We start from the raw sequence: 17,075 nt of genomic DNA on the forward strand, positions 1-17,075 counted from the left end.
CAACGCCGCCCACCCAGACGATGAAGCCTGGCAGCCGGGCTTGGATCAGCACAGCAGCCGCGCCAGGCGCCCAGCCGACGCAGTCTCCTCACAGCCCCGACACCGCCCGTCAACACGGGTACGGAGCAAGGTCTAGCCAGGCAGGCTACAGCATATCTTATCTAGTTATTAATAGAAGCCAAGGCACAGCGCTAACGCAGCAGAACTCCTGCGTACTGTGATAGGTTAAAAAGCTACTAGCTACGTTAAAGCGCTGTACTTTCCTAGGCTAAGGCTAAGGCTAAGGCTAAGGCTTATAGCAATATAAGAAGAGAGGTAGTATTAGGCGTACGCAATGATAGCTATCTCTACTCTGGTGCAGCGTGTAGCAATATACACCTCTAACCTACTACTAGTAACATAAACTGTTCTAGCCGTGTGCTTGGTAAGGTGCGTCCCTAAGTGGAGAGACACACCATGTCCCGAGACAGGTTGGCGGTCCGGACCTTCGGCACCTCTGATGAGCAGACCTATAGAGTCGTCATTCATCTACGATATTTACGAAACTATCTTCCCCCGCGTTGGCAGGCTCTGACTGCGATCTCTGCAGTGTTAATCATGCCGTTGATCATCTCGTTAACGTCTTAAAGCAACCCTCTTGTAATACCCCCCTGTCTACGCGCTACCTGAGGAGTTTCGTCGAATATCGGAGGTTTAAGAATGAAGCGCATTCACGGTTGGTCACTTTCCTAGTGTTAGGATATCGCTCCAACGCAGGCGTATGTATGCCAGAACCTCAGGAGTGTGGAGGATGTGATCCCTGCAGAGGGGCCTGGGCAATTAGATCCCGCTAGCGCCTTATGATACCCATGCGCCTGCCTGCTGTTGTATTTCTAGTAACATCTACGATCAGATGCGCAGGGCCGTTGTGTGCTACGATCCCCCCTTGGTTTCCATATGACCGTTTCTCATCCTTCCCCTTCCTAGTTCCAGGCGTTCGCTGTGGTGGACAAGGCCAATTGTGTTCTGGCACAGCCTGTTCTTCCGGCCTGTCTAACTCATACCGTGCTCGCGCAGACTGTGGGGAAGTGCCCTATAAAACCCTCCACCACTGTGCGTGCAGCTGTTGCTTAATAGAAGAAAAAGCCTAAAGTTAACAGTACCTGACTCTATACGAGGAGGATGCTCTTATTTATTTTCTCCTGCAGATGTCTGGTCTCGGGCAGCTGGTACAGATCAAGTTTATCTGCTTCTTAGCCTTCTGTGTCACCAGCCAGCGATCTAAGACTAACCAACCGCTAAAGCCGCCAGGCAAGAACTGGACTTAAGGCTTTAAAAAACGTTATCCACAAACACAAGCAAGAAGAGCTAAGGCGATGGACTAGAACTGCTATAAGAAGAACACCTACCTAAAGATAACATATTAGTTTGAGGTTATAGGAAGGGTGCTGCATAACCTAGCTGTTTTAAGGGAGAACGTATACAACATAGACGAGACTAGCGTTATACTATTAATACTAGGTTTAGTTAAAGTCTTAGTAGGTAAGAATAAGTTGCGAGACTATAGAGACGCACACGTTAAACATATAATAGTAACTGCAATTAAATGTATCAGCAGCGATAGTAGGTATCTGAACACTATAATTACCTGGCCAGCTACAACTCACTAAAGTAAATGGACTACATTCCCTACCCCTAGCTGGCAGTACGCCTGCTCTGAGACTGGATACACTAACTTTTATATCAGCCTACAGTGGCTCACACGTGTGTTTAATCTAGAGACTAAGGAATAAGCTAATAACAAGCTACACGTGCTTATGTGCAATAGCTTCAGCACACATAAAACTCTAGAAGTCCTTAAGTTTTACTTTGCAAACAACATTATATTGTGTTGTCTCCCTTCTTATACTTCTTACAAGCTTCAGCCTTGCAACGTTGCCGTGTTTGCTCCCCTTAAAGCAGCTTACCAGGAGTAAATCAAACGGCTTAAGCGCAGAGGAGTTAATACAATCAGCAAAGAGCATTTTACCTCCCTTTTTAGTCCTGCGAGCAAGAAAGCCTTTACCCTAAAGAACAATATTGCAGGTTTTGCTGCAAGTAGACTATTTCCTTTTAACCCAGACAGGGTGCTTAGAAGCATATCAAAGCCTATTGTTAACTTAAATATTTAGAGAGTTGACACTGTAAGTGTGAAGACATGTACTAAGAACGAAATACTGCAGACTCCTGCTACACTAGTATCAGCAGCGGGTCTTATGTCATTACACAATCTGATTATGAAACAGGATGCTCATACTCTTGATAAGACGAGGAGATAGGACCTGCAGAGACATCTGCAGAAGTATTCCAAAGCTGCACAAGTATCCTTGGCGAAGAGAGCACTCCAGCAGAATTATATCCAGCTCTTACAGAAGGTTAACGATAAAGCCAAGGTTCGACGATCGACTAAGCCACTGATACTGGGGAGAGCAAAAGTCATAGGCTATGATGAGCTCAAAGAGGCGCGAGAAAAGCGTGCTGCAACAGAGGCGGCGACGAAAGCGAAGGGCAAGGGAAAGCGTGGTCGGAATCAGCAAACTGCATAAACACCACATCCGTGACTGTCGGTGACCTAAGCGATCAAACTGCGCATCTCTGCCTTTCCACTACCTCGCTTCAGAGACACAGCTATAGGTTCTCCTTGCTTCTGGTGTATTTGATTTGCTACGATCCAGAGCCGATCTGTGTTGGAGCAGGCTGACAACGAACCATGTCGGGCGTCACGCGTGCATATTGCAGGTTGATGCTGCAAAGAGGCGCAGCCTGCTGAGCGTCAGCCTTACCCCGCAACGTCAAAGACCTGTTGCACGCGTAAGGAGAGTGACTTACCGACCATAACAGACATAGTCGTCAGACCTACCACTTTCATCCATGATGCGAAAACGAGACCGCATGCAGAATCGCCTTCGGGCATTGTTTACTTCAGACACTACCCCTTCATCACCACCCCACAGAGCTCCTCTGCCGCCTGCACAACAAACGTCTTCTCCCGCTCCACCACTATCGTCCCCGCCATGTCTGCCTGCATCGAGCACAGCTCTGTCGGTCGCGACAACGTCGCATAGCTCGGTGTTAGAGAAAGCCTTGGCGGAAACATTAAAGAAGCTCCCGCAAGCCGAGAAAGCAGCGTTTGCGCAGGCGTCGAAGACGATCGACGAGCGAACGCTGCTTTCCCGCGTACACGCTCACGATGCAGCGCATAAGGACGACTCAGCCTTCAGACCTCACGCTGAGCGTCTAACCAAATTCCTAGGTCTGCTCGACAGATTCATGGGAGGCGTCGCTATAGGCATCCAGGCGAGTCCTGAAATATCAGCTCTGGTCGTTGGCTCAGTAAGGGTCGTCATCGATCTCGCGCTGAAGTTCACGATGTACTTCAGCAAGCTGACCGACATGATCTGCACCTTCGAAGACTACCTGGGCCCTCTAGCAGAATACGCGAAGGCGGCAGATATTACTCTTGTAGAAAAGACGGTGGTCAATGCTTACGCGAATGTGCTCGGCTTTGGCTGGAAGGCGCGCCGCGTATTCGTCGACGCCAACGGCGATCAGCGGAAGTGGACATCTCTCCGAGCCTTCATGCGCCAGCACTGGGAGACGTTCGAGTCTGAATTTGCGACCATCAAAGAAGATCTGCAGCACCACCTTGACGTACTGCTGCATTCTGTCCAGTCGCTGCATTTTGACTTCTCCAGAAAGGTTGAGCAAGCAAGGCGGCGTGAAGAAGAAAGTATGACCGCCCACTCCAACGTTACATACCCATGTTCGTGATTAACAAATCTTCAGGGAAGGAGCGATCGGCATTCCTCACCTGGGTATCGAGCATCGACTTCGAGAAAACTCACCAGGACACTTTTGCGAAGAAGCATGAAAAGACGTGCGACTGGCTGATCAAAGCGCCAAAGTATGAGCAGTGGTTCACCAACCCGGCCTCCTCCCTCCTTTGGTGCCACGGAAAACGTAAGAATTACTGCGTCCCTACTCTAAAGACGTGTTATCCTGACAACTTACAGCTGGAATCGGTAAATCCGTGCTTGCGTAAGTGAAGACGGCACCTGTCTTGTCTGGATGGCATCGATCCTAATCGCAGTCTAGGTCAAACGTCATCGAAGACATTACGACGAAAATTGGACTACGAGAGGATGCCGCCGTTTGTTTTGCCTATTACAACTACCGGGACACGCAGCTGAAAGAGCTTCATCAGATCGTAGCTGCACTGCTCAAGCAGTTGTGTCGAAGGAAAGACCAGTTGCCTCGCGACCTGCTCCAGACCAAGTACGATGCCTCGCCTTCATCACTGGTGGGCACACAGGAAAGGTTTAGATCCCTCATCGAAGATCTGTCTCAGGTATACGTGGTGTTCGACGCTCTAGACGAGTGTCCAGAGCAAGAGCGAGGAGACATCCTTGGATTCATCACCGGCATAGTGACGGCGCAGGTTCGATGCCATGTCAAGGTATTCGTCACGAGTCGGAATGAAATGGATATCGCCAAAGCCTTCGGTGACAGACACATACCTACGATTCAGATCCAGACCGAGAACGTTACCGCCGATATCGAGACTTTCGCTCGCGGTCAGGTTGAAAAGCTGCGGGCTGGGGAGCATGGAAAGACGCTCTATGTTACTGACGATGGACTCAAGGAAAAGATCGTTCGGACGCTCGCTACAAAGGCAGAGGGGATGTAAGTGCTCGTCTAGTGGTTGGTACAAGTGTCTCTTCAGGCTGACTGTGACGCAGGTTTCTTTGGGTCAACCTTCAGCTGGACAGCCTCTGTCAAGCCAGCAAGGCTCAAAGGGACACAGTGGTGGAAGCTGCGCTGGAGGCATTGCCCCGAGGCTTGCCAGACACCTACATTAGGATTCTGGACCGGATCGAAGTCCAGACTCCATACATGAGGGAGTTGGCAATCAATTGCCTAGCTTGGACCTTCTACGCCCGGAGGCCTCTTAGCACTCGAGAACTACGGTTAGCGCTTGCGATCAACTCAAACTGCAAAGTCAAACAGGATCTGCAGACCGACTCACCACGAGTAATCCTTGAGGCTTGTGGTAATCTACTGGAAGAGGCCAATGGCTTGATCCGGCCGATTCACTACACAGTGCAGGAATTCTTGACAACTGCTGTTCAAGGGCTGTCGCACGAAAGCATACGGGTGCAGCTCCTTGATTCAAAAGCTGTGCACACACGATTGAGCTTGGCGTGTATTGCGTACATCCAACTAATGGCATTCGAAAAGCCAGCTCGTGACACATGGGATCTATACGGCCAACTCAATAAGAACGGTCTTGCCAGCTATGCATACCAGAGCTTCGACTATCATATTCTTAGATGCGAAGAACTCTCCTTCGATGTCATGAACCAACTGGAGACTCTTTTGCGACAAGAGAGTGCGTGTCTTGCAGCCATTTTGCAGATCAAAATGTTGCGAGATGGCCACGACTACAGTGATATCATCGGGCGCTTCAATGACATGGACTTCCTAGTCACCCCTAGTACGATCGTGTATAGCACAAGCTTCTACAGCATTCCCACCTTGAGGCAGCAATGGGTTGAGCAAGCGCCCCCAACATATGCGTTACACCTGGCGGCTTCTGCAGGACTTACTAGCGCAGTCAACCGACTCCTTGAGGCAGGGTGTAACATCGACGAGAAAGACAGCAACGACAACACCCCTCTGTACTATGCGTGCCTCAATGGGGATGTGGATACTGCTCAGGTGTTGATCAACATGCACGCCGACATCAACGCGCAGGGTGGACACTTTGGTTACGCACTGCAGGCAGCTTCACACAGTGGCCAAGAGCAGGTGGTTAAGATGCTGCTTAATGCTGGTGCTGATGTTAACGCGCAGGGTGGACGCTTAAGCAACGCACTACAGGCAGCTTTATTTGGAGGCTACGAGCAAGTGGTTAAGATGCTGCTTAATGCAGGTGCTGATGTTAACACGCAGGGTAAAGGATACTTTAGCAACGCACTGCAGGCAGCTTCACACAGTGGCCAAGAGCAGGTAGTTAAGATGCTGCTTAATGCAGGTGCTGATGTTAACGCGCAGGGTGGAGACTGTAGCAACGCACTACAGGCAGCTTCAGAGGAGGGCCACACGCAGGTAGTTAAGATGCTGCTTAATGCAGGTGCTGATGTTAACGCGCAGGGTGGAGCCTATAGCAACGCACTGCAGGCAGCTTCATTTGGAGGCTACGAGCAGGTGGTTAAGATGCTGCTTAATGCAGGTGCTGATGTTAACGCGCAGGGTGGACGCTATAGCAACGCACTATAGGCAGCTTTAGAGGGGAAACACGAGCAGGTGGTTAAGATGCTGCTTAATGCAGGCGCTCGTCAACTCAAGGAGGACGACCAGTGTTGATATTCGAACAGCTTTGCTTAAACACGTAGTAAGGATTTCAAGTCAGCACAGTCCAGGACACGCAGCAGAACGTGACTTAAAGCCAATATACAGACAGGTCACGGGAGTGCTAATGCAGACTGATGCAGACCAAGTTTTGTTCGTGGGCCCCGCTCACTGCGTTCTCGCTGCAGCGTTCCCCACCACTCTTCATGCCTTTCGGTGAGCTCACTCCCTCCTACATCCAAGTAATCGTTCCAACCAGGAGACACAAACCTCGCTAAGCGCTTTTCCACTCAAGGCCTCTGACATTCAGACATTGTCAACGTTGTGTGTAGACAGTGGGTTATCGCCAAAGGGTCAATTAACAGCATTAACAAAACAATTAACAGCACGACCAGCACTTGAAGATCCTCGTCAGAGATCCTCATCGGAGCCTATCAGTCTTGAGGAGGATTGGTTGGAACACCTTATTTACAAGACAGCTCTATAGATCATCGCAACAGACGCGCTGAAGGCCTGAATCGCCAATCTGTCTTGGGACATGGTGTGTCTCTCCCACTCAGGGATGCACCTTGGCAAAATACGTCTTGATACTTTTAGATAGAGCTATTAGAATCTAACACTCCTCTCTCTCTCTCTTTCTTTTCCTCTCTGTTTTTCTAGCCTGGTACTTGATAGTGAAGTACGTTATAATACCCTTTAGTTACCAGCAGAGCTTAGCTTAACTCTACGTACCTCTACCTAAGGCTCCTAAGCTACACCAACTAAAAAGGCACAGTAACTAAATAGATAGAGTAGCTAGAAACAGAACAGTATATATCTGTAATAGATGTCTTACTTAAGACTCTAAGAGATAGAGCTATTAGAATCTAACACTCCTCTCTCTCTCTCTTTCTTTTCCTCTCTGTCTTTCTAGCCTGGTACTTGATAGTAAAGTACGTCTTAATAGCTTTTAGTTACTAGCAGAGCTTAGCTTAACTCTACGTATCTCTACCTAAGGTACACCAACTAAAAAGGCACAGTAACTAAGTGGATAGAGTAGCTAGAAACGGAACAGTATATATCCGTGATGGATGTCTTACTTGAGACTCTGAGAGAAGGGGCTAGAATCGAATAGGTTCTTTTCTTTGTCTTTGTCTTGGCGGATATGATCAATCTATCTGTTGAGATTGCCAAACTATTATTATTTTTGTCACACTACGCTATTACCATCCATCTCTTGGCTCTCGCTCTCGTGTCTCGTGTCGCGTTGCTCATCTATCATTGCTCTGCATATCGCTCGTCTCTCGTCATTCATCGCTCATCGCTCATCGCTCATACTACGCACCAAATTACGACACAAACAAACACACGCTCAAACGCCCAAGATGAACTAACCAGCCGACTACTGAAATCGCAAAAAGGGGTACTCCAAAAGCAAGTCAAGCCGAAACGCTGCAACAAGTTAAAGTCGAACAAAAGTGGTATCCAACTTTTCCCTTCCCTTCTCTCCACTGACCCTATTTTCGTCTCTCTCCTTTCCAACTCGCTACCGAAATATCGCATCGTTTGTACCAATGCCTCAAAAGGGAGCAACGCAGTGGCGTGTAAGGGTATATAGAGAAACCAGGATAAAAGATGCTCTGAAGAGAAGCGACAAACCTAAAAAAAAAACGAACCATGGCGAGCAACCCAGCCCTGTGGCGGCAACGCAGAGAAAGACGTGCGGCGCGGTAACGGCATCGTTGCTGACGGGGGCGTTGAAGTGCGCTCGCAGTGGAAGAGGCGGTCGTCACGTGACTCACACCCTTTCCGCTCAAGCGCAGCGCAAGGCGGTCAGCAACGTTGACGACAGTCGTCGACGATCATGACGGCAGGTACGAGGCCTCCTCGACGCGTTGCTGCCACGCAAGAATTCATGCCTTCTTGCTGCTCTTCTTGACGGATCCCGAGCGGTTGTTGCCGCCAGCGGCCCAGGCGAAGAAGCCGCCCGGCTTGGGCTTGCTCTTGGGCTTGTGCGAAGAGCCGCTGGATGAGGCAGGCATCACGACAACACCCGGGGGGGAGCACCGCCGGGGCGGGCGGGGTGGTGGGGGCCCCCTGGAACCATGCCAGGCGGGGGCGGGGGCACGTTGACCACCATGGGGTCGGGCATGACCCGGGGAACTTTCTTGCTGCTCGACTTCTTCGCCTTGGAAGGACGGATCGCAGGGTGGCTCATCATGAACTGCTGGTGGTCGAGCGGCGGGGGCGGGGGAAGCGCCTCCTTGGGTGGCTCGGGTGGCGGCTCGGGCATGGGCCACATGTGCATGGTGATGTCCCAGTCGGGCTGGATCATGGTCTCCCAGACCTGGGGCAGGATGATCTCGCCGTTGGGGCCTACGAGGTCGTAGTGGCCCTGGTGAACGTGAGGACCGATGACGTCGACGTGCATAAAGGCCTGCTTGATGAGCTCCTCCATCCCCTGCGGCGGTTAGCTGTGGGCTCGAATCATCACGACAGGGCAACGCACCTTCCACGTCTTGCAAATGTGCCAGGGGAAGCTGAACTTGCGGCCCACGGCGTCCTTGAACTTGATGGGCGCCTTGGGAGCGTCCGAGGGCTTCAGCTTGGCCGCTTCTTCCTCGGCGGCCTTCTTCGCCTTCTCCAGCTCGTCGGCAGCAGCCTTGGCCTCGGCGAGAGCCTTGTCGTGGGCCTTTTTGGTCTCCTCGGCCTCTGCGGCGGCCTTTTTCTCGGCCTCCTCGCGCGCCTTCTGGGCTGCATCGAGCAGCAGCTTCGCGGCCTCGGCTGCGGCCTTCTTCTCCTCGGCGATCTTCTTGGCTTCCGCGTCGGCGGCCTCGGCTGCGGCCTTGCGGGCGGCGTCTGCGGCCGCCTCTCGCTTGAGCTGCTCGTCCTTTTGCGCCAAGATGAGCTTCTCGAGCTTGGCGAGCTTGTCTTCGTCGCCGCGCTTCTTGGCTTCGGCGGCGGCGCTGGCGGCGTCGGCGGCGGCCTGCGTCTTGGCCTTGTTCTTTGCAATCTGGGCCTCCTGCTGCGCGATGAGCAGGCTCTCGAGCCGGTCGAACTTGGCGAGCTCTGCGGCTTTCCTCGCCTCTGCCTCTTTGCGTGCCTCCTCTTCAGCCTTGCCGAGCAGCAGGTCGTTCAGCTTCTTCAGCATAGCATCCTCCCTGGTTGTGTCTGGAGGCGGGGGCGGGGGCGGGGGTGGGGGCGGCGGGGGCGCATGGACGACGACAGCTTGGGGGCAGGGGGAGGCGGGGCGGGGGCAACTTGGTGAGCATCATCGTCAGAAAGGGGGTCATAGAGGGTGGATTTCGGTCGCGGTGTACCTCGCTGCTTGGGCCGAGCGTGGTGTCGCTCGTCTGGAGGGGGAGGCGAGTATCCCTGGTAGGGATGGGGCATGGGCGGCATGCCTGGCATGCCATAGCCGGGGTACGGGTAGGCAGGGTAGGCGGGGTGGGCGCCCATCTGGCCGGGGTGGGCGTGGGCGTAGGGCGTCATGGCGTCAGACGGGGGCGCGCCCAGGGAGTGGCGGTTGGGGTTCCCAGCACGCGCAGGCGGGGGCGGAGGGTAGCCTGGGCCGGCAAAGTAGCTGTCGCGGTCGGTGGGTAGGGGGCCGGCGGCGAAGGGGTTCGGGGCCTGGGGGCTGAAGCCGTTCGGGTAGTGGTGGTCGTAGCCGTGGTAGCCGGGGGGCACGAGCTGGCCTGCGGGCGAAGGGGCGCCGCCCTGGTAGTAGCGGGGGTCGTGGTGGGACATGGTGCTCGGGGCATAGCCGTGGGCGGGGGGCACGTGGGACCACTGGGCGCTGGGGTGGCCGGGGGCGGGGTGCTGGGGGGGCGGGGGTGGGTAGAGGTCGTCGCCCGTGTCTTCCTCGCCCAGGCTGTCCGGCTGGTGGTGGGTCGAGGGACGTCGACGGCGGCGCGGACGGTGGTCGCGGGTCGCCAGCTCGGGGCCCTGCTCCGGCTCCTGCTGTGGTGGGGCGAGTGGGGGTCGGGGGCGGGGACGGCGTGACGGGACGAGGGGCGGCGCGAGGAGCGAGGGCGGGCGGCGAGGGGGCAGAGGGGGCAGGCGGCGCGGGGGGCACGGCGCGGTGGGCTGGTGGTGGTGGTGGGCGGCGGGCGTGGTGGGGGCGCGAGGCCGAGTCCGAGGGGTGGATCTCGTCCTCGATCAGGTCCCAGCTCGTCTCCTCGTCGTCTTCGTCGTCGTCTTCGTCGTCGTCGTCCGAGGTGTAGTCTTCCTCGTCCTCGCTGTGGAACTTTTCGTCGGACACGTCCTCGTCCGAGCGGTCGGAGTAGCTGTCGGCGTAGGTGCCCGTGTGGTTGTTGACGCGGATGTCGATGCCCTTGTGGCCGCGACTGGGTCTGATGGTAATGTTAGTGTCGCGTTTGGCAGCGGACGTGGTGCGCGCAGGAGAGACGGAGGCGGAGGCGGGGGCGGAGGCGGAGGCGCTCGAGGGGGCGGTCGAGCGCGAGGCAGTGGAGGAGGAGGTGGCGGTGGCAGTGGCAGTGGCAGCAGAAGTACGTGTGGAGTGCGAGGCCCTGCTGCGGACGGAGCGGCGCGAGAGCGGGCGGCGCGACGAGGCAGCAGCGCGGACGTGGGCTGGACGGGGGGAGGGCATGGCAGCAGAGGGGCGGCTGGCACTGGACTTGGGGAGGGCGATGACTAACGGCATGAGGCTGAAGTGTGCGTCGCGGTATGCCGTACTCTAGCCCGTTCTACCAGAGAAAGGCCGAGTGCGGATACCAGCAAGGCGGGAGGCGAGGCGCGGGCGGAAGGCGGGAGCGGGGGACGGAGGGGTCGAGCAGGCTGTGTTGGCGAGGGGAGAGGAGAGCAGGAGAGCAGGAAGGCGTGCGTGGCTGGCCTGAAGGGGGGGCCGGGCCGGGTTGGGTTGGGTTGGGTTGAGTTGGGTTGGGCCTGCTGACGTGGGGTGGAGTGCTGGCTGACCGGTGCAATCGCCAAGATCCAGGGTCGAGGTCGAGGTCGAGGTCGAGGTCGAGGTCGAGGTTGGGGGCGGCTGTGTGGGTAGCGTGTGGGTAAACAGCCAAACAGCCAAACAGCCAAACAGCCAAACAGCCAAACAGCCAAACAGCCAAACAGCCAAACAGCCAAACAGCCAAACAGCCAAACAGCAACACACGGCCAACAACGGCGGGCGGTGGATGGCGTGCAGACGAGGCCCAAATGCGCGCAGCAGCAAGGGGGGCAGCGGTGCAGGAGAATCCGTAGGGCTGATTCGACGCCGCCGGAGACGCTGGTCAGTGGTCGGCGAGTCCCTTGCGCGGGTTGGCGTGCAGCGTGCAGTCAGTGCAGTGCAGTCAGTGCAGTGCAGCGCAATCAAGAGGGCGTCGAATTCGAATTTCGAGCGTAATAGTGCTCGAGTCGTGCTAACTGCAGGCGAGAGGGAGGGCACGCCAATCGATAAGCAGCAGATGCGAGTCCAGGATCCAGGAGGGGCTGGTGACGTCTCGTCTGCCCTGTGGTCTCTGTGGTCTCTGCCGTGGCAGCTGTCACTCGCTCAGCGATGCAGATGGGGTCGCACAGAAGCGCAGGATCGGCAGTCGACGCTGTGTGCGCCTGGAGGAATGCGTGGATGGTCGATCTCGCGTTGTTGGTTCAAGGCCTGCGCCGTGCTCTCCGAATCCGATAGCAATGGGCAATCTCCTGCGCGGATTCGGACATGTGTGGAAGCTGCAGCGGATTGAGTGGAGGCTATCTACGCAGACGAGAACCAGAGTCGAGCAGAGACGAGCAGAGTATGCAGACAGCAGCCAACAATCGGACCAGAATTCGATGATAGGCAGCCTTCCTCCCCCCGCCCGCCCACATCCTCTTATACACGCACCGCCCTCGCTCTTGACCGGCGCAGCAGCGACAGCGAAGAGAAAGTGGAAAAAAAAATAAAGGGCCGCGACGCTTACGCTTGAAACAAAAAGCTACGTGGTGCCCTACAAGCGCAGCAGAGCCGGCCCCGTTGCCGCCCACGAAGCCCAACGCAGATGCATGCATGCCACACAGAGCCTCACCTCTCACCTCTCGCCTAAGCCCAACGCACCCAGGCCCGACCAGCATCTCCAATCTCCATTCAACCACAGCCCACAGAGCGTCCGCCCTGCCAACACGATCCCGTACCCCCCTCTGCCCGATCCCCAAGCCGTCGTCATTCTCGTCGACCGCCCTGTTGCGCTCCACGCTCCACCCACAGCACAGCACAGCACAGCACCCACCGACCCAACAGGGAACAGCACAACCGAACCCCACCCCGCCACGTGTAGAACCCCGCAGCCTGCCACCACCAAAGAACCCTCCGTGTCAAGAGCAGTAAAACAGGTACAAACAGAATAAAAATAGAAACTAGAAAACTAGAAAACTACCGTGGCGTGAGAAGTGTCAGATCACGCTGGTTGGTAGCGAGCGGATGACTGAGGGAGAGGGTCGTCAAGGTAGTGTGCTGTACTGTACTGTACTATTCTCAGTAAGCTAGGGTGACCAACGCTAGAATCTCGGCTAGTGCTTACACTACTCTACTTACTGTACACTACTCCACTTACTGTATACTACACTACTCTACTTGTACACTACTATACACTACACTACACTACACTACTATACACTACTCTACTCTACTATACACTACTCTACTCTACTATACACTACTCTACTCTACTATACACTACGTAGCTACTAGGCTCTAGCAAATCAACTCGTCTATGCGCTACCTTCCTGTAGAGACAGCAGACCTACAAGATGCGTAGAGTGACTTGGAAAAGAGTGGTAGGCCTACGAGGTGATGCGTAGAGTGCTTCAGAGTACAAGAGATAAGTAGAGTAGGTACAAAAGTGGTAGCAAGGTCTGGAATAATCAACTAGTGCGAGTATTATACAGTTAGCTAACATTACTACTAAACCCTAATACCTCTACTAGCATATTTGCTAATGTGCTTATGCACTACCCTAGAGTATAAGAGATAGGTAGAGTAGGTACAAGGGTAGTAGCAAGGTCTAGAATAATTAACTAGTGCGAGTATTATACAGTTAGCTAACATCGCTGCTAAACCCTAATACCTCTACTAGCATATTTGCTAATATGCTTACGCACTACCCTAGAGTATAAGAGATAGGTAGAGTAGGTACAAGGGTGGTAGCAAGGTCTGGAATAATTAACTAGTGCGAGTATTATACTGTTAGCTAACATCACTGCTAAACCCTAATACCTCCACCAGCACATTCGCCGCCGTGCTCACGCACCACGTGCCCAGCAGGCCCCAGCCAATCCACTTGTCCATCCGCCACCTCCTCACAGGAACGGCGACCAGCAGCCCCGCGAGGGTGACGAGCAGGCTAGCGCCCGAGATGACGAGCGTGGTGCTGACCGCGATGTGGTACGGTTTAAAGTGCACGGGCTCAGACGGGTGGCGTTCGTGTCGGTGCTCGCCCTTGGTGAGGATCATGTAGCAGCCAGCGAGGCCGATGCCGAGGAGGATGTTGAGCATCGGCCCGCCGAAGCAGGCGGACAGGGCCATGACGGGGAAGCCGAGGCGCGCGACCGTCATGTCCGCGACGAGGTCGCCGAGCGAGTTGCCCACCGCGAAGATGGTCAGGCCGAGGATCGCGTCCGACATGTTGAGGATCACGCCGAGCGTGCGCAGCACGCCCACGACCTCGTTCGCGATCGTGCTGATCCACGCGATCGCCACGGCGAACCCCACGAAGCAGAGCAGCTGCCGCCACCGCGGGGCCCGCGTCGGCGTCGTCGTGACGAGGAGGAAGGCGACGAGCACCAGGGAGGCGACGCTGGAGTACATGGTTTGCCGGACGAGCGCGTGCGGCGAGTCCGGCTCCACGTTGGCCCACACGACGAGCACGATGAAGAAGGGCGCTGTGAAGGTCTGGATGATCACGAGCCAGCGGTTCCACTCCTTTGGCTTGCTCGACGGATGCCCGTGTGCGGAGAGCGGGTCCTCGGGGAGGGCTTCGGGCGAGCCCAGCAGGTTCTCGTCCGTCGTAATCAACACCTGAGGTGGCTGGGAGCCGGTCGTGTTGTGGGAGGCGTACGAGCTGCCGTTCGGGTTGGACGCGGATTTCTGCCTCTTGGATGGATCCGTGTTGCTGCGGCTTGCCGGTGCCGACCCGTCCAGGCGGTATTGCGAGTCAAACGTACCGCCCACGGGTGTCAAAGCAGGCGGCAGACCAAAGTCTGGGTGGCCAGCCTGGTCGTCGTCGTCCTCGTTGCTCGCAGGCTCAACCACCGGCAGGGTGATGGTGAGGAGGAAGACCGGCAAGGCAGCTACCAGACCCAGCAGCTTGTCCCATACGTTCTTGTCGCGCCAGCTCGTCAGGGTGGGGAATAACGTCGACAGGAATAGGTGCGGCGCAGGGAGAAGCCGACAAGGCCACCAGCTTGGCGTCCGAGCGACATCGTAAACGCCAAAGAGGCTCTCGTTGTGGAATGCAGACTCGGGCGACGCGCTGGGCGAAGGCAGGCGCAGGCTGGGTGCGCGAGACGAGCTGTGCGCCGACCACGGGAAGTCGGTGTATGCGGGGAAGGGGATGGGCGGTGACGCAGCCCCAGGCACGGACAGCTTCAGGTTCGGCGGCGCAGGACCATCGTCCGGCCTCAAGACGGGCGACGAGAGCGGACTCTGCGTGGGCGTTGAACGCTGCGAGAGGCCCTGCGAGTCGAGACCAGGCGGAGCCAGCAGATCCGAGTAGCCTCGCGTTCTTGAAGGCGCCTGCCATGACATGTGCGAGGGGGGCGGCGACAGCGAGATGGTGGGAGACGGAGGTGCGTGACCCGCTCGGGAGGAGAGGTTGCCCTGGAAATCGGGGGTGGCTGGTGCAAGGCTGATGTGCGGTAGGTTGCCTTGCAGCGTGCTAGGGTGCAGGCGCACGTTGTCGAGGTCGTTGGTCGACACGGCTCTGGTGCGATTCATGCTCTGTTGCACCTCCAGCGTCGGCCGGGTGAGGCCGGGCGACTTGCCCGACGACACGGAGGCAACATCAAAGGGCGGCCGGGGAGCAGGGTCAGACGTCGTTGATATGAGGTCTTGCTGCTGCGCGGTCGTGTAGGTTGGGTCGTCCGAGTAGCGGCGGAGGCTGATGGGCATGGACTGGATGTTCCTAGACTTCTGCAGCGACGACAGCACAGCCCTGAACTCGAGCGCGCCCACAAGACTCGGTCGAATGGCCGTCTGGGTGGGCCGGCGAGCTCCCAGCGGCGGGCGACTGACGCGCATGTTGCTGGACATTTCGCCCATCCAGCGCTCACGCTCCTCTTCGTTCTCGTCTGCGTTCAGAGGGTCCGCACCTCCACGCTCGAGCGCGTTGAAGTCGTCGATGGAGACGCCGCGGGAGGGTGTCCTGGCGTTGGCTGGAGGGGCCTCGTCGTCGTCAACGTCGTCAAAGTAGTCGGCAATCTCCTCCTCTTCCCCCCCAGGCGTGACGTAGTGGCTCCGCGTGGCGGCAGCCTTGAGCCTCCGCGCCTTGCGCTGGTTGAGCGACCAGTGCCAGGCCACGACAAAGACGACGTAGAAGAGATAGAAGGCCACCATGGTCACGGCCTCCCACAGGTGGAGCCGCCCGTCGACGATGAAGCCCATGCTGAAGCCTGCAGCCACGATGAAGAAGCCCACGTCGCGGACGAAGCTCTTGCGCGCGACGTTGAAGGGCCGGATCAGGGCCATGGAGCCCGAGACGACGGCAGTGATGAAGCTGGCGGCGCCGATGAGCTCGCCCACAGCCAGGCTCGCGGCGTGGGTGCGGAAGGCGGCAAACGTGGAAAACACATCGGGGCTGCCGTTGCCAAAAGCCAGCAGGGTGACGCCGGCCAGGCTCTCGCTCATGCCCAGCATGCTGGCGATGGTGTTGAGGTTGACGCAGAAGAAGTCGCTGGCGGCGATGCCAATGGTGCTGAACAGGAGGGCGAGCCACAGGGTCATGATGGCGAAGGCGACTGGCTTGGCGTGGGGCAGGCGGCAGTAGTAGAGCGTCAGGTACGAGATGACGCCGGCCTCCTCGTCGGGGCAGTTGGCGAGGACGAAGGCGCATTGGTCGACGGCATGGTGGACGAGGCGGCACTGGGACGGGGTCAGCCATGGAGGTGGGCAGGGGCAGGGGCAGGGGCAGGGTGTTGGTTGTGTTGGCGCACCTCCTCGTCGAGCATGGTGACGTCGCGCCGGCGCAGACTGCCACTGCGGTCGCTGCGGGCGCTGCCGGGGCGGTTGGTGTGGTGCTCCTTTGCCCATGCGAGCAGCGTGATCAGGGCGATGGCGACGAGGGTGAGCGCAAAGGGGCGCGCCGAGTACTTGGGGCGGCGCCATCGCTGCACCGCGTCCAGGAGGGAGCGCTCGTGCATGGTCAAGACATGCTGCTTCATGCGCGCAGCTGTCGGGGCGGGCGCTCTTGTGTCTCGGTGCCGCGGTGCCGCGGTCGGATGCGCGGGCGTCACAGGGCGGAGGGTGAAGCGCGAGGGGTCGCAAACGTCCGGAGAGGCGTCGCGATAAGGATGAGGACGGCGAGGTGGGCAGAGGGGGGGGGAGGACAGCCGTGCGCGGGTGGGAGCTCTTGAGTCTTAACCACTACACGCACGGTACTGGGAACCGGCTGCGATAGCTCCATGATGCTGCACAAGTGGCGGCGTGGCTGTGGCTGTGGCTGTGGCTGTGGCTGTGGCTGTGCGTCCCACGTTGCACGCCTACGGTAGGTACGCCCACGCCCACGCCCACGCCCACGCCCACGCCC

At 56.9% G+C, this 17,075-nt stretch overlaps 5 protein-coding genes across 5 annotated transcripts, besides 20 other annotated features; 2 read left to right on the forward strand and 3 right to left on the reverse strand.

The window, feature by feature from the left end:
- Nucleotides 1-265: 265 nt before the first annotated feature.
- Nucleotides 266-294: a tandem repeat.
- Nucleotides 295-1,809: 1,515 nt separating this feature from the next.
- Nucleotides 1,810-1,946: a mobile genetic element.
- Nucleotides 1,947-2,889: 943 nt separating this feature from the next.
- Nucleotides 2,890-6,297, forward strand: EKO05_0007979 (uncharacterized protein; the record flags this gene model as incomplete). The annotated part of the gene is made up of 6 exons (XM_059637172.1): nucleotides 2,890-3,748; nucleotides 3,805-3,978; nucleotides 4,032-4,056; nucleotides 4,114-4,701; nucleotides 4,758-6,052; nucleotides 6,152-6,297. The coding sequence occupies 6 exons, from the start codon at nucleotides 2,890-2,892 to the stop codon at nucleotides 6,295-6,297; spliced, it is 3,087 nt and encodes a 1,028-aa protein (XP_059493155.1).
- A 691-nt stretch (nucleotides 6,298-6,988) lies between these two features.
- Nucleotides 6,989-7,027: a tandem repeat.
- A 214-nt stretch (nucleotides 7,028-7,241) lies between these two features.
- Nucleotides 7,242-7,280: a tandem repeat.
- A 233-nt stretch (nucleotides 7,281-7,513) lies between these two features.
- On the forward strand, nucleotides 7,514-7,966 carry EKO05_0007980 (uncharacterized protein; the record flags this gene model as incomplete). Its single annotated transcript, XM_059637173.1, has 1 exon — nucleotides 7,514-7,966. One exon carries the CDS (start codon nucleotides 7,514-7,516, stop codon nucleotides 7,964-7,966), a length of 453 nt encoding a protein of 150 aa, XP_059493156.1.
- Nucleotides 7,618-7,684: a tandem repeat.
- A 423-nt stretch (nucleotides 7,967-8,389) lies between the features above and the next one.
- Nucleotides 8,390-9,807, reverse strand: EKO05_0007981 (uncharacterized protein; the record flags this gene model as incomplete). The annotated part of the gene is made up of 3 exons (XM_059637174.1): nucleotides 8,390-8,809; nucleotides 8,858-9,576; nucleotides 9,669-9,807. The coding sequence occupies 3 exons, from the start codon at nucleotides 9,805-9,807 to the stop codon at nucleotides 8,390-8,392; spliced, it is 1,278 nt and encodes a 425-aa protein (XP_059493157.1).
- Nucleotides 9,304-9,334: a tandem repeat.
- A 37-nt stretch (nucleotides 9,808-9,844) lies between the features above and the next one.
- Nucleotides 9,845-11,011, reverse strand: EKO05_0007982 (uncharacterized protein; the record flags this gene model as incomplete). Its single annotated transcript, XM_059637175.1, has 2 exons — nucleotides 9,845-10,700; nucleotides 11,007-11,011. 2 exons carry the CDS (start codon nucleotides 11,009-11,011, stop codon nucleotides 9,845-9,847), a joined length of 861 nt encoding a protein of 286 aa, XP_059493158.1.
- Nucleotides 10,527-10,561: a tandem repeat.
- Nucleotides 10,756-10,787: a tandem repeat.
- Nucleotides 10,793-10,849: a tandem repeat.
- Nucleotides 11,012-11,084: 73 nt separating the features above from the next.
- Nucleotides 11,085-11,141: a tandem repeat.
- A 78-nt stretch (nucleotides 11,142-11,219) lies between these two features.
- Nucleotides 11,220-11,252: a tandem repeat.
- A 53-nt stretch (nucleotides 11,253-11,305) lies between these two features.
- Nucleotides 11,306-11,344: a tandem repeat.
- Nucleotides 11,345-11,374: 30 nt separating this feature from the next.
- Nucleotides 11,375-11,469: a tandem repeat.
- Nucleotides 11,470-11,634: 165 nt separating this feature from the next.
- Nucleotides 11,635-11,668: a tandem repeat.
- Nucleotides 11,669-12,056: 388 nt separating this feature from the next.
- Nucleotides 12,057-12,108: a tandem repeat.
- Nucleotides 12,109-12,536: 428 nt separating this feature from the next.
- Nucleotides 12,537-12,585: a tandem repeat.
- A 266-nt stretch (nucleotides 12,586-12,851) lies between these two features.
- Nucleotides 12,852-13,013: a tandem repeat.
- Nucleotides 13,014-13,519: 506 nt separating this feature from the next.
- On the reverse strand, nucleotides 13,520-16,689 carry EKO05_0007983 (uncharacterized protein; the record flags this gene model as incomplete). Its single annotated transcript, XM_038941435.2, has 2 exons — nucleotides 13,520-16,411; nucleotides 16,483-16,689. The coding sequence occupies 2 exons, from the start codon at nucleotides 16,687-16,689 to the stop codon at nucleotides 13,520-13,522; spliced, it is 3,099 nt and encodes a 1,032-aa protein (XP_038796454.2).
- Nucleotides 16,437-16,462: a tandem repeat.
- A 283-nt stretch (nucleotides 16,690-16,972) lies between the features above and the next one.
- Nucleotides 16,973-17,011: a tandem repeat.
- A 28-nt stretch (nucleotides 17,012-17,039) lies between these two features.
- Nucleotides 17,040-17,075: a tandem repeat.

The sequence above is a fragment of the Ascochyta rabiei genome, chromosome 14, assembly GCF_004011695.2.
Source record: "Ascochyta rabiei chromosome 14, complete sequence".
In the NCBI taxonomy this organism is placed as follows: Eukaryota; Fungi; Ascomycota; class Dothideomycetes; order Pleosporales; family Didymellaceae; genus Ascochyta; species Ascochyta rabiei.